Raw genomic sequence first — 14,984 nt, forward strand, 5'->3', positions numbered from 1 at the left:
GCAAAATATAATAAGTAACCATACTCTGACAAATTATTGTAACTCACGCCTCAATTGATAGATAAAGAAATTAGAGGGGACGTATGACTGCCAAAAACAAATACCGTCCATATATTTAACAACACACTGTTAATGTCACAGTACAGCTTTCAACCACGACTAAAACCCATACCGATTTGGCCACGAATGGAAAAAAATCCGAATACTTTATCGTATAGGTCCCGAACGGTAAAAGTGAACACTGCATCAACTGTTTCGCGTCCGAAGCACTTTCATGGATTTTTATTATCACGATGGCATCATGACAAAAGGTATATTTCACCATTTGGTATTCTAGCTTATTTATTTAACGTGGCTATTTAAAGATTGTATAATTTGTTTTGTAGTAATAATTCAATCTGTGATGACAAACATTATTCCATGATCACGAAATAAGAAAAACGATGTTAACTGATTTCTCAGACTCGTTATCACGAACTAAATCCGTGAAAATAATCTACAAAATTGGGGATTACGATTTTTATCAGTGATTACCATTTGTTAAGTCTCGAATTCAAATTATGCTTTTTTTAATTGGGCTTCCATCATGCCCACAATAAAGGAATTTAACCATATAGTTAGTTTGATATCTCTGATTAAGTTTGGTGCATTCGAATACTTTTTTTTCATATTCAATTATTACATGATGTAAATGGATATTAACCCTGAGATTTATCCTTAGGCGCATTGAATAGGTTTAGTCATGTTAATCAAGTATATTTTTAGATTTTCAAATTAACATTCATTCCCTGAAATGAAACCATGTGAAACCCATACTATACCCTCTTGTTTTCTGTTTAATGTTTATCATGTGTGTATTTGTTTTTTTTTAAACCAACCTTAAATGTGAGAAAATGGTATTGCGCGTATATGTAAAATCCTCATAGACTGCATCAGAATCGCATTTTCTCAAATAATGTCCCTTCAACGAGACTCGAGGCAAAGAATTTGAAAGTCAAAAACTGCATACAAACCGTTAAAGAACTGATTAAACTAAAAAGGACCACAAAGATATAAATGAACACGTTAATATATTAAAGTTATTCAAACAGTTGTCATCATAAACTCTTTGTAGGGACTTCATATAATGTAGAAAATATGGTAGACCAGTTCATTCCAGATGATCATTGCATTTTGTTGTGTTCCGATCTCTGAGAGGTTTCAGTGCTAAGGTACCATGTGCTGTGCTTTGCTCTTGTTGGAACTATTATTGTTATGTCCGGACGACCTATAGCAGACTTTTTTTATATAAGGAGTTCCTATTACTCTACAAATTTATGTTTTGAACTCTGGATTGTTCTTATAATTGATCGTGTTTAACGCCTTTTTTGTGGCGGTCAGTTTTTATTAATTGAGGAAGCTGCGTACCCGCAGAGAACTGTTTAGAATTTGAGTGGCAATATCATCTTGTGCTCAGAATTTAAATGGCCAGAAACAGGCCATCTTAAAACTATTGATTCCGGTAAGATAGTAGGTTCCTATTAGAAGTTTTGATTTATGCCGTTTCTTTAAATCTTATGGAACATGGAACAGAACATAAATATTCTAGCGATTCAAAGGGCACGAAAATTGAATGTGCTCATTGAACACAATTGCTCCAAGTTTTACGTTTATAAAGGGATATTACTATTAAGCCACCTAAATTCGAACTTGATCTCTTTTTGTTGACAATGAGCACTTTTGCATTAGTTGTATTACATTTGCTAAGAGAAAAGTGAGGTAGAGACAAATAATACCGGGACGTACGCACAAGGGTAAACCAGAATGACCCCTTCGGTTGGGACATAAAAACAGAATTGACCAACGACCAGCAACGATTAGCATGCAATAGATATGTAGCCATAAGAAATGCACAACAATAATGCATAGCAACAATGCCTGTAATGTCTTGTCTTGGTAAATGCCATTACCAAGTCAGGCTTATGGTAGTTGTTGTTTAATATTCCGTTAATTAATAGAGCTTGATTTTGTCAGTTCTTATGGACCTTTTTTAATTTGCCTTGCAGTTCGATATTTGGTTTTAATAAGTGTTATTGGGGGGTTTCTTACTTTGCTGATGTAAATTGTCCGTTATCACGCGTTACATTTTTTTTTTTATCTAACAAATTACGAGTAATTTTCGTTTTGCACAGTAAGCATGGTCTGTATCACAATATTCTGTATGGAACCCTTATTTCGAAATTTATCTTAGAAATATTATATGTCTATGATGATCTGTACCTAGTTTAATTTAAATCTAAATCTCAATTACTTTAATTCTGAAAATACTCGATTTGTTAACAAACTTGAATCTCTTAAGCGTGCGTCTCGTAATTCTATGTATTTACATGCATGTGTTGATACATTGTGAAACAAAATCGTACTTAGCGAATAAATATTAATACATATATATATATATATATATATTTGAATTATGAATAATAATTATAGTTATTAATTTCAGGTTTATTCACAAGAAGAAATGAATTATCTTAGAATGGTTAATTTCATCATTCATATAGGAACCAAAGTAGTGCGAAAATATTTTGATGCTGATTGGCAGTCTAGATCTTCAAATAATCCACCTGGACAAATTTATAACACTGCATTCATGAATAAACAGCAACAGGCGTCGGTATTTGCTTACAGAGGTAAATATAAAAAAGAAGATGTGGTATGATTGCCAATGAGACAACTCTCCACAAAAGACCAAAATGACACAGAAATTAACATCTATAGGTCACCGTACGGCCTTCAACAATGGGCAAAGTCCATACAGCAAAGTCAGCTATAAAGGACCCCGAAATGAAGTTTTGTTCCCCGTTGAGTACAAAGTATTTGAAAAAATAAATTGCGGACATATCTGACGTAACAAATATAAAAGCATAACATTTATAGTGTTTACGGGTAAATGAGGATTGGCTTGCTCATCCCAGTTGTATGAACCTGTATTTTGAGAGCCTTGTATCTCTTTGCCCACTTTCACAACAATAAATTAATTTCTGTCAATGCTTAACAATTTGGACAAGAGAACTTTTGGTAAATAAGGATTGGCTTGCTAACCGTTGTCGTATGAACTCATATTCGGAAAGGTATATATCAGATTGGCCACTTTCATGGTAATTAATTGTTCTTGGTGCTTAATTACAGCTCCCAAGGTATTCCAATAGGATAAAGAACTGAAAAAATATATAGCTTTTGAAAAAGGTTGGATTCTTAAATAATTATGATTACCATTATCAATTTCATTATATACAGTCCGCCAAAAGTTAAGCACCACCGAAATATAACTTGCAATATTTTTTTAACTATTGCGAAAAAAATATTAATGTTTGGTGTTATGAATTACCTTCAACATACACTAAGAAAATCAATTACGACCAAAAAGATTGAACTCCGATAAAGCAGTCAAGCAACCTCTTATCAAATGTCATCTGCGCGTTTACAAATACACAGTTTCTCCAGGTGGTCGTGTAAGTGTTCGTTCATTGGTCAGTCGACTTCTCAGAGGCAACTGAAGAGCAAGTCTTGGTGTATAGAGACCTATACTTACAGGAAAGTACTCCACCGTCAGGTATTAATGGGATAATGACTATCTATGCTTGAACAAAAGAAGCTGACAAAACACTCATTGTTCAGATGGTAGTCAGTTTCTTTTACTGCCAGTAGACGCCAAAATACGAATTTCGAGGGGAAACAAAACGGCCTATGACCAAAAACAATGTTTGCACAAGGACTGCATTCAGTGTTGAGGTTATCCAGTACGGGGTTGCTTCTTATACCGTTATAAGCTGGGTGTGCATGTTCTGCAGGGTAGCATAAACGGACAGACAAACAGAGATTTGGAGCCTTAAAACATTGTAGTCCCTCATTTTAATAGTCCCCAACCTGCGTCTACATTGCCAAGACTCTTGTACATGGACGACAACGCTAGAACACACAGAGCAAGGATTTTAACCGAGTCCAAAGAGCATCAAGCCACTTTCACTATGTTTTAGCCTTCCATGTCCCCATACATAAACCCTATCAAACATGTCTGAGATGCCATTGGCGGAAATCTCAATCACAGAGATCCACCTTCACAATATTTTGTAGATTTAAAAGTGGTATTTGTTGTTTAATGCAACAGATTTCCTAAACTAAAGTTTGAAGGCTTATACCGAGAATGAAACGTCGTGTTTTGAAACTCTACCGGGAATGAGGTTGTTATGCATGCTATTGACTCAAATGTTGTCATTGAAATTGCCAAACATACCAAAGCTTATGTGTAGAAAGTTTTAAGAATATTGGGTGATTATTTTTTGTAAAAAAAAAAAATCAAAGTGAAACTTAAATTCTGTTTCTGAATTCAGTAATTTACACTATTTCTATAATCGGAAAACCTACATGCATAGAACCTTCATAAGTGACTAAAATTACATTTCTGGTTTGTTTATGGTATACATTAGCAAAATTGCTATATGATTGTTTTATTTTTTTCGTGGAATAATTGATTTTTTAAATTTGAAAAAAAATCTGTGCAATAAAAACAGGTGGTGCTTAACTTTTGGCGGACTGTATATCTCCCTTATGGTAACATTATTTAGAAAAGACAATTGGGTTTTCATTTGTTATGTGTTTCCGTTAACTTTATGTATGGATGGGGGAAGATCTGAATCTTGCAATATTCCTGTTAAATGCCAAATTGTGTGTTTCTTTCGTTTTAAATCGTTGCCTCATTGAAGGTTATCCCCACATTTAGTATTTAAAGTTTGTTTCCCAATTTTAACGTGTTTTTGCAGTTATCATTACGATTCAACACTAGTCATATTTTTTGGTCGATAGCAACGAAGTTGATCGTTTTTATTGAACGCAATAGTCACAGAAAAACTGATTATGGTTATTTTAAATAATTTTAAATCTCGAAGAATTAAATATAAATTTTCCAACACAGATGAGGAAGTGTTATATTAAATGCGTTTCCTTACATCTCCGTCCCTGGCAACTGCATTTTGTGGACAAAAACATACTTAGCATTGGTCACAATCTTATCGTGACTAAATAATCAAGTACATTTTTTATATTCAAGCGTGTTTGAGTCTACTGCTGTGACCTTCAAATGAAGAATACAAAAACAAAGAACATATCATATCGCGTCAAATTTCATTTTTTGTATATCTGTAGCTATGTCTATTTATTAACACTCTATAGCTATAAATGACCACTACATAATAAATATATTTTTTTCAAGGTGAAAGTTCTGACTCTTTAGATATTAGAACAATGGCGCCATTACTATTAATGAAAGGATCTATGTCCGGCACTTCTGCCCATGATATGTCACATCTTTTGATGTGCAGAAATGAAATAACAGCCCTAAGAAAGTATTCTATGGACACATTCGAACACCGTTGGAAATCAATTAGTGAAGTGAGTATTTGTTTCATAACAATTGTCATAACTTTATTCTTATCAGAATGTTAGCCCAAAAGAAATCACTGCATATACACTAACTTTGTTTTTACAGCAAATTTTTAACCCCCTACATCAGTTTATATTTTTTTAGAATTTGGAAACAATACTTTAATTATTGTCAACTTAACCTATGTGCACTTTTTTGTAATGTCTAGAACCCGTTTGAAACCGTTCTGAAGTTTAGTAGTTAATAATTCCGATATTCAAGATTACATAAAGTATCCAATCTGCACCTGTCTCTAGTTCACATTTTGCTTTTTTATCAGTAAAATTTAAAACTTCTGCCTCAAATGGTCAGTTTAGAAATCTTTTTTAACACAACATCATCTCTCACCACATATATAACATAATGTAGCTTATATATGTACTAAAAGTGTTTATTTAAACAAAGCCATATTTGCAAAAGTTGTATGTGTGAAATTACAAGTCTTGTGTATGAATTCATTAAAAGTTTGCTAAAACTGCTAACATATTTTTTTTATTTGTATAACTTCCAAGCGAATTCATTGTTTACTATGCAGAAGACCTTTATGATAAGGAAATCATAGCATTTAAAGGGTAAAAATTAAAATCACAAAAATACTGAATTTAGAGGAAAATCAATTGGGAAAGTCTATAATGACCATGATGACATGGCAAAATCAAAATACAAAACGCATCAAAAACGAATGGACAAGAACTGTCATATTCCTGACTTGGTATACGCATTTTCAAATGTAGAAAATGGTGGATTAAACCTGGTTCCATAGCGCCAACCCTCTCACTTTGATGACAGTCTCATCAAATTCAGTTGTATTTACAATGATGCGATAACCAAACAGACACAATAAACAAAACAGTCAACACATGGGAACAGCAGTCATCATCGTGCAACAATTTTAAAAGGAACAGTCCAACAGAACACAAAAACATCCATCCAAAAACACACTACTAGTAATTGATTTGCGTGTCTGACGTCAGAAAACCCTATACGCCACATATACCTGTCGTTCAATGTACACACAAACAACCCCAAAACTTCACATAGGCATTGCTAGTACACAGGGCAAAAAAATCATAAAATTTCAGAAACAGACCGAGATCCAAAATAGTCCAAAAGTTTTATTTAAAACCTATAAGAATCCACAAATAGCTAATTCCACTACGCGATTGCATGATTTTGACGTTTATGGTTCAACGCATTTTGTAATTCATAATAGAAATTTTTCATATTGACACGAAATAGAACAATATCATACTGATGGGATCTTTTAAAGTACAGAGTCATGTTATAAGAACCAAAGAAACACAAAAAGTTGCATATACAAAACACACCACCAAAAAATGAAAGACAATACAAACACATTGACGGGATGTACCGAGCCACGTCAAATATTACATAAAACAATCCAACAGAAAAAGTAATATTATTCATGGAACAAATACAAATGAAAGAACAATAAAACACGTTGTTAAGATGATAAACAACACCAGTAAGCAGAATCTATACATCAAGACCATCATGTATTATTTGTGAAGTTGATACGCAATATTTATCAACAAGGTCTTGGTACCCTCCGATGAACTTTTTTAGAAAAAGGACGAGACGTTCTTTGACATACCCCTGGTTCATCAACTTTCTACTCAGTTACTGATGACGTTTTACAAAGTCTGAGAAGGAGCTGTAAGCTCTTGAACATCGATAAGTTGGGAAATATATATCCTATATGCAGGTGAAGTTGGTATTTTGCTACTAAGGTGGGGAAATTTATTATTTCAAAATTAAAATCGTCTCGTTTGTCATAGATTCTTGTACTGAGATGACTGTGTAAGTCAAATTCGAGATATGAGTCTAAACATGATTCGGAGGAAGCCGTGTCTGTTGTTTCTTTAATTTCTAGTTCTGGGGGATATATTAATGGAACCCAATCAGAAAAGTTCGGATTGTTTCTGGAAAGAACATCATCAATATATCTGAAAGTGAAATTAAATAATCTGGCTTCTTTGATCCTCTTGTTTTTGACAAGTGTCTGGAGGAACTCCGATTCATATGAAAATAGGAAGAGGTCGGCAAGAAGAGGCGCACAGTTTGTTCCCATAGGAATGCCGACAATTTGTTGGAAAAGCCTACCTCCAAACTCAACAAATATGTTGTCGATAAGAAAATCCAGCATACTGACCACTTGTTCTTCTGTGTAGCATGTTTTACCTTTTTGTTTGTCACTATTAACGAAATATGCCTTATTAAATCCCAAAGTAATAAATTTAAAGCGTATGCTACGATTTTTATGTTGAATGATTTCTTTTAGGCGATTTTTCAATTTCACATGGGGAATGGTTGTAAACAGGGTTGAAAAATCAAAAGTTTTGATAGATAGGTTAATACCACTACGCGAGTATACAGTTTCACAGTATTTCTGAAGACCCTCTTTCACTGCGGACAGCATTTTAGTCAATCTAATGGACAATTATTTAGTGGAACATGAAGATAAACCAGCAATATACCGTAGTTTGTATGGAATTTTATGAAGCTTTGGTATCCAATACAAACAAGGTAAGTCCTCCGTTTTGGTGTTCAATGTAATGTTTATTGAAGCCAAGAAGGACTTATGATTTGCTAAATTTCATCCTTGTAGTATGGTCATTAATCAACAGATCCAGGTGTGAATGGTAATATATTTGTCCTTTCATCTTAATCCGTGCGGTCGTTCATTAAGGTCACCTGTGTTTACTGTTATGATATTTCCCGCCATATAAAAATCTCGTGCAGTGGACAAAATCGATCTTTAATATCTTTTATTAGCATTCAATATTGTGAGTGAAGTCAAGTGAAAGTTCAACCATGTGTACACGCTGTTGATTACTCATATGTGTATCATGGAATTGTCTTTTCACGGCAAATATTTTTGTTAGATTGCTGTCAAAAATATAACATACAAGCTTCCAAGTTTACCTTGATTGTGCGTTAATTAATATTATGCAATTAAGTTCGGGATTTTGGGATTTACCCTTTCGGGGTCTGGGAATTCTTTTTTCGAATTTCGGGATGTCGGGATTTATATTTATTTAAATGCGGGACCTATGGACTTCGTGTTTTTAAACCCGGGATTTCGAGATCCGGACCCCTCTTACCCTCCCCCCCCCCCAGGTAGCTCTATTAATTTAGCATAATGAACAAACACGGAAATATTAAAATAAACTTATTCCCGGGAAGAATCAATATCTTCTTCTAGTGTTATTATTTGCGTTCTATTTTAGTTATACATCTCCAACTTTCGGACAATATTTGTTTACAGTAAAAATTAAATTCACAACTATAAAGAACTGACCGAACACAGACTGAATATTAAATACAAATGTAGTGTGATTAATATAGAAATATTTTGCATGTGACCGCGTAAAACTAAAACGTATGCAGCAGCACTTGAGACAGCATTCTGCTAATCAATGGATTTAGGTGGAAAGAAATCAGTAAAACAAAAATAACTTTCCAGATATAGAATAAAAATATGTTTAAAAATTTTATGCAAACAAATAAGAAAAAAGATACAAAAAAAAACAAGGAACATTAAATAAAAATAATTTTGAGGAACAAAGAAAATAAATAGCAGTTGAAATATAAAAACCATAATTAAAAAAATAGGCTATTTTTATTAAAACAAACTTTTCTCCAGTCACCTGTAAAAATATTTTATGTCAAATACGATGTAGAACTAATATAATTAATAAAGTGACTGAGAGGTTAAAACTACAGGTAACCTGATTCAGAAATCAGTAAACCGTAATTCTAGTAGCATGGGAAAATCCATTCATGATTAAATTTGATGTGGAATGAATGACAGTATTGTGCTTTAGTGTTGAGGCTCTTGATCGAGATCCATTACCAGAATAGAAATTTAAGCGATTTACATACATGTATAATCAAAACAAGATTTAGTCTTCTTTAACTATTTTATGTATTATATTAATGAGTCATTTTCCGGGGTTCCATTTAAATAATTTATTTGGAAACCTCCTCTTTCGGAAATAATACAATATCGATTTAAAAAATCTAACTGACTGCACGAGATTCAGAATGACTAGAAGTACGACGAAAAAGTAAAGACAGCTGATCATGAACAGTGTAAAACTTTGATTTCCGTGTATCGATTGACACAATTCGTAAAATATATTTATAATAACATGATAATAGAAAGGCAATATCTTTGTTATTATATACAACGAGTGTCAACATTTTTTTTTTTAAATAAAAAATAGGAATCGAAATATTATCACGGCGTTATAAATATTGTATTAAAAAAACCAATTGATTCAAAGAGTCTAACGGGAAATATGTCAAAATAGAAAGCACGAGTGATCTGTCTGACCAAAATGTTTTACTTGCGAGAAATGATTGACAGGTGTGAATAGACGTAGAGGCTCCGACGGGGAAAGTTGTATCAAAAGGAAAATGACAGTTTATTCACAATGCCTTTACATATTTTATAAATACGATATGTTGGCCTTATACATAAAATTGTGTTTCTAATAATAACATATATAAAGGAACAGGACGTCAAAAGGGGGAAATACTATAACCATCAACGAAAACTCGTATAATTTACGGAATTGATGTCTTAACAATTTGATTTTAACTTCGATTGAAAACAGTCCTGGTTGTTATAATTTTTAATTAGATTTACGGTTGACAAATACAAATACAAACTAGTTTATTGGCACAAAACTATAACAATAATTGGCAACACAATATATTGTTAAAAATCGTCTTTATTTCATTTTCAAGTTATAAAAAAAAATCCCATATTCATGATATTTAATTTAAATTTTAATTCTTTCTCTTTGAATACAAAACAATATTTTACATTTATCTATCCTCCATAAATACTAATATATTTGTACAGGTAAAATTTAATTCTAATCAAGCTGGTACAGATTGATTTACAACCTTCCACTTGGATATTGCACAGGTTAATATCACAGCAGGTGTTTATTACACTTGGACAACTGTCCGACCAGTCTGACATCTAGACGGATTAAGACATCCATAAAAATAAGTCTCTACCCGTACTGTTTATGGGATTACCTGAGTGCTCCTTTATACTCAATTCTTTTACAAGACATTCGTAGTATTACGACTTACATACAAAGACAATATTATTTGAAGCTTTGTCCGCAGGAACAACAACATACTTATTATGAAGAGATGATAGACATTTCATGGCCTCTTTGTTCTGAAAATGGACTTTGGTCGATCGTTCACACAGTTTTTCAACTTGTGAATGCGACGTTTTATCAGAGACCTGATAGTTTTTACCCATTCCGACAAAGTGTACATGTCCAGTTCAACTACTTCTCGCTTAGCCCATGCTCTGGCGTAGTCCTCAATGGAATCCATAATTATTTTGGAGTTATGGTTCCAATTGATGTGTCGGGGTTCTCTAAACTTAGGACCATGAAAAATCACCTTTCGGAGATTTTCATGTTGAACTATGTTAAGATCCCCAATTATAACATGACCAGAGGGGCTGTAATTATAAGGCGAGTGGGAACAGTCACATGTCGGAGGTTTTTTTTAGGTATTGTTCTAAGTCAAGGTCCTGCAATGTTCTGCTTTATAACCCTAGGGGTGGGCATTTTTCTCTGTTTTTTTTTTTTTTTTTGCAACGGGGCCTCAAATTTGCTAAATAATTCTGATTTTTCCATGAATATGGAACATAAAGTTCATTTTTAGGATAGGACACACTATTGATAGTTTTATTGAGGTATTTTTGTACTTCTAGTTTGTATTTTTTATGTCACGGTCACAAGGAACCACATTGATGTGTTACGGCTTACTTTTGGGTTATCGACAGGAAAAAACACCACCCAGACAACAATATTTCTAAAGGATCTTTGAGTTTTAATGACTGCGAAGAGTTAAAAAGGGCACTTCTGAACAATTTAAATTACAAATATTCATACTTAAGGAATTTACTTTGCATTCAAGGATTTAAGTAAACTATGCAAACTGTAAACTGTGATTTTATGCTGATACATCATAGTGATTTTCTAAATCTTCAGGAAATATCTATCTAACTTTACATTTCAGCTAATTTCATTTAAATCTCTGGCTAAAACTGTGCCACATTACTTTGACGTTTTGTAAAAAAAAATATATATCCTAGAATGAAAAGTTGATATGCACTACTTTTGTATTCAAAGGCAATAACATATAGGGCTGTGGATTCATTTATTTTCGTGAGTACTAATTTTCGTGGTTAAAGGAAAGTACGTATGTTCGTGGATATTAAATTTCGTGGTTTTCCCGAGGTCTGCATATAAGCAAATAGAAAAAATTTCATTCGTTGAACATTAAATTTCGTGGCTCACCCGTACCCACGAAATCCACGAAAATTTGTATCCACTGAATAATAATGAGTCCACAGAATTTAAACATTTATCTGTCCAGAACTTCTAAGAGATTAAACTTATACTCAGTTCTATACTTCCCCTCCATTCATTTTTTTTCCTCCTCATAATACGTCTCAACCATGTGTTAATATATTGGTAACATTCCCAAGTTGTGACTTTATGAGACGAAACATAGAGATCATATATAGGAACCAATACGTTAAAAAAACAAAATATATTATATTTCTCCCCAAAAAGTGTGGTTTGTGAAACAGCTGTATTTACAAAGTACAACCTACAGCACTTTTGTAAAGATGAAAGTAAAGTATTACAGAGGAAGCTCAATTTCACCAGTATTAAACATCGGTTCTATTCAAATACAACAATGATTTCACAAACTATGAAATAGATAAGAAATTCTTCAATAGTACTGTATAATTAGATATGAGTGCCAATGAGACAACTCTCAATCCAAGTCTCAATTCATAAAAGTAAACCATTAAAGGTCAAAGTACGGCCTTCAACATGGAGCCATGCATGGAAAGAGATATCCAGTTTCCCAAAAAATGTAAATGTTTATTCTTTTTATATGTAAATAATATAAATATAGCTTAGATGTTTACAATATGAAATAAAAGTCTACAAAGACACACATTATGAAAATTTATTCATAAGCATTTGTTAAACATAATATACAATATCAAACTACGTTCATTAATAGAAAATGATGGCTACTTAAGGAAAAGTTGTAATTCGTTATTTGAATGCTAGATTGGAAAACTTTTCACAATGTAAAAGTTATAATCAATTGACTTCAGTTCATTAACCCTTTATATCTATTTCTTAAATAACTTTTTTGATTTTGTTCTTTTGATAATTAACGAATCCATTGGACAACAAACTCAATATAATTTCTTACAATTTTTTTTATAGACTTTCCTTTTCTTTGTCATAGCTATTTAATAACTTAGAAAGTGCATTAAAATAATTCAACTACCAAGACCAATTACCGTGATCATGATGATGTATACCATAGTACTAAATGTACAAAGTATTTAAATTCTAGTTTTTCCATCACTTTTAAGATAATCAAATTGCCGAAAGTCATAATTAAATTTGATACCCTGAATGTTAATTGCAAGATTTCCATTTTATAAAATCCTACTTGTCCTGCATTCATACACTTCGGTGGAAACTATGTTACACGATATCAGTTTAAATCTGTTTTAAAGAAAGCTCTGAATGTGGCGAATATTACATCGGATAGTTTTCAAAGTCATAGTTGGATAGGTTGGAACTGCATCTCAGTCTTCGAAATGGGGTTTTCTAATAATGAAATTCAGGATTTTGGTCGTTGGGAATCGAAAGCTTATAAAAGATATATCAGAATACCAACGCAAAATATGTTAAATTAGCAAGTCAAATATAACTTGTGTCATCATTTATTTGTTTGTATATATTGTACATTATTAATATGAAAGTTTGAATACTCGCCTAATTGTCACTTTAAGACTTTCAGGTCAACAAAAGAGTGTTTGGTTGGTTGGGTTTTCAATTTAAATAAAAACAACATGCATTTGTACATGCTAGAAGGTCTGTCGATGGTTTGAATTTAGGTTTAGAACTACAATATGGTGGCAAGGAAAAAGTGGATTTTTTATTGGTTAATTAAGGGCACCAAACAATAATACTGAAATCAATTGCATATGTACTTCAAAACTCCGAGTGCCCATTTGTTCAACAAAAATCTACAAGACAATCGTTTACAAAGATTCTTCCATTACACCATATTGACACTTATCAGTACCTCATAAACAGTTTGAATATCCTGACCTGGGCGAGGGTAAAATAATGAATTATACAATATATAGCTTTTGCAAGGTATGTCAAACATTATGAATTTGAACTACTTCCAATGGATGAGAGGGTAGATAACTTGGCACTCATTCTGCATAAAGCTTTATATTTAACATCCCAAAAATATTTAGATCGGTTGAAATAGTTTGGCCCTGAAATAACCTGCATCATCATAGCGACAATGACACTTCTTACCGACTTCTTGTGTATCCATCTTTTTTCTTAAACATTATTAATAAGAATACGCTTTTCCGTAAATTTGTAACTGCTTTCATCAAACAATAGCAACGAAAATCCCGCGAAATTTGCTGAAAAGTATAAAAAAAAAAAAGTAAAATCACAAAAATACTGAACTTAGAGAAAAATCAATTCGGAAAGTCCGTAATCACATGGCAAAATCAAATAACAAAACGCATCAAAAACGAATGGACAAGAACAGTTATATTCCTGACTTGGCACAGGCATTTTCAAATGTAGAAAATGGTGGATTAAGCCTGGTTTTATGGCGCTAACCCTCTCACTTTGATAACAGTCTCATCAAATTTCGTTATGTTTACATTGATGCCGTAACTAAACAGACACAATAAATAAAATAATGAAAGTATAAAGGAACTCTTTAAGGAAATACAAATGAATTGCTTGTCTCTCCTTACCCAAATAACCGTATGATGCTTATAATGCAGAACCCGTCTTATTTCATCAAACAATCTGTTTAACATCAAACAAATGTATATATTAATGTGATGTATTGAATATTTACTGCAGTTAAATGTTTATATTTTTCAGGCTATTATACGACTTGGAGGGGACGTTTACATTAGCTTATGTAGAGAACTAAAGATGACGCCTTTACACTACATTGATCCAGATGACAACATTTTTCTAGGCGACATGTAGTTCAGTCTATAGCATTTAATGGTCTATTTGGATTTCCTTTTGAAATCACGCATTTTTATTTTTTATAATGTCCTTATGAATACATGTTGATAATGTTAGACTATCTTTTAAATTATCTATGAAAGAGGGACGGAAGGTACCAAAGGGATAGTCAAACTCATAAATCTAAAACAAACTGACAACGCCATGGCTAAAAATGAAAGAGACAAACAGAAAAACAATAGTACACATGACACAACATAGAAAACTAAAGAATAAACAACACGAACCCCTCCAAAAACTAGGGGTGATCTCAGGTGCTCCGGAAGGGTAAGCAGATCCTGCTCCACATGTGGCACCCGTCGTGTTGCTTATGTGATGATATGTGATAACAAATCCGGTAAATAGTC

The 14,984-nt window shown here is 32.7% G+C and overlaps 1 protein-coding gene across 1 annotated transcript in view; it reads left to right on the top strand.

Annotated features, from left to right (window-relative positions):
• The window catches only part of LOC143076053 (uncharacterized), a 188,089-nt gene extending 173,370 nt beyond the window's left edge, over nucleotides 1–14,719 (top strand). The window contains exons 18-20 of the mRNA XM_076251681.1: nucleotides 2,483–2,669; nucleotides 5,249–5,427; nucleotides 14,485–14,719. Coding sequence (XP_076107796.1) covers nucleotides 2,483–2,669; nucleotides 5,249–5,427; nucleotides 14,485–14,595 — 477 coding nt within the window. The 3' untranslated portion in view covers nucleotides 14,596–14,719. The remainder of the gene's footprint in view (nucleotides 1–2,482; nucleotides 2,670–5,248; nucleotides 5,428–14,484) is intronic.
• Nucleotides 14,720–14,984: the final 265 nt, after the last annotated feature.

Source organism: Mytilus galloprovincialis, chromosome 5 (assembly GCF_965363235.1).
Source record: "Mytilus galloprovincialis chromosome 5, xbMytGall1.hap1.1, whole genome shotgun sequence".
Taxonomy (NCBI): domain Eukaryota; kingdom Metazoa; phylum Mollusca; class Bivalvia; order Mytilida; family Mytilidae; genus Mytilus; species Mytilus galloprovincialis.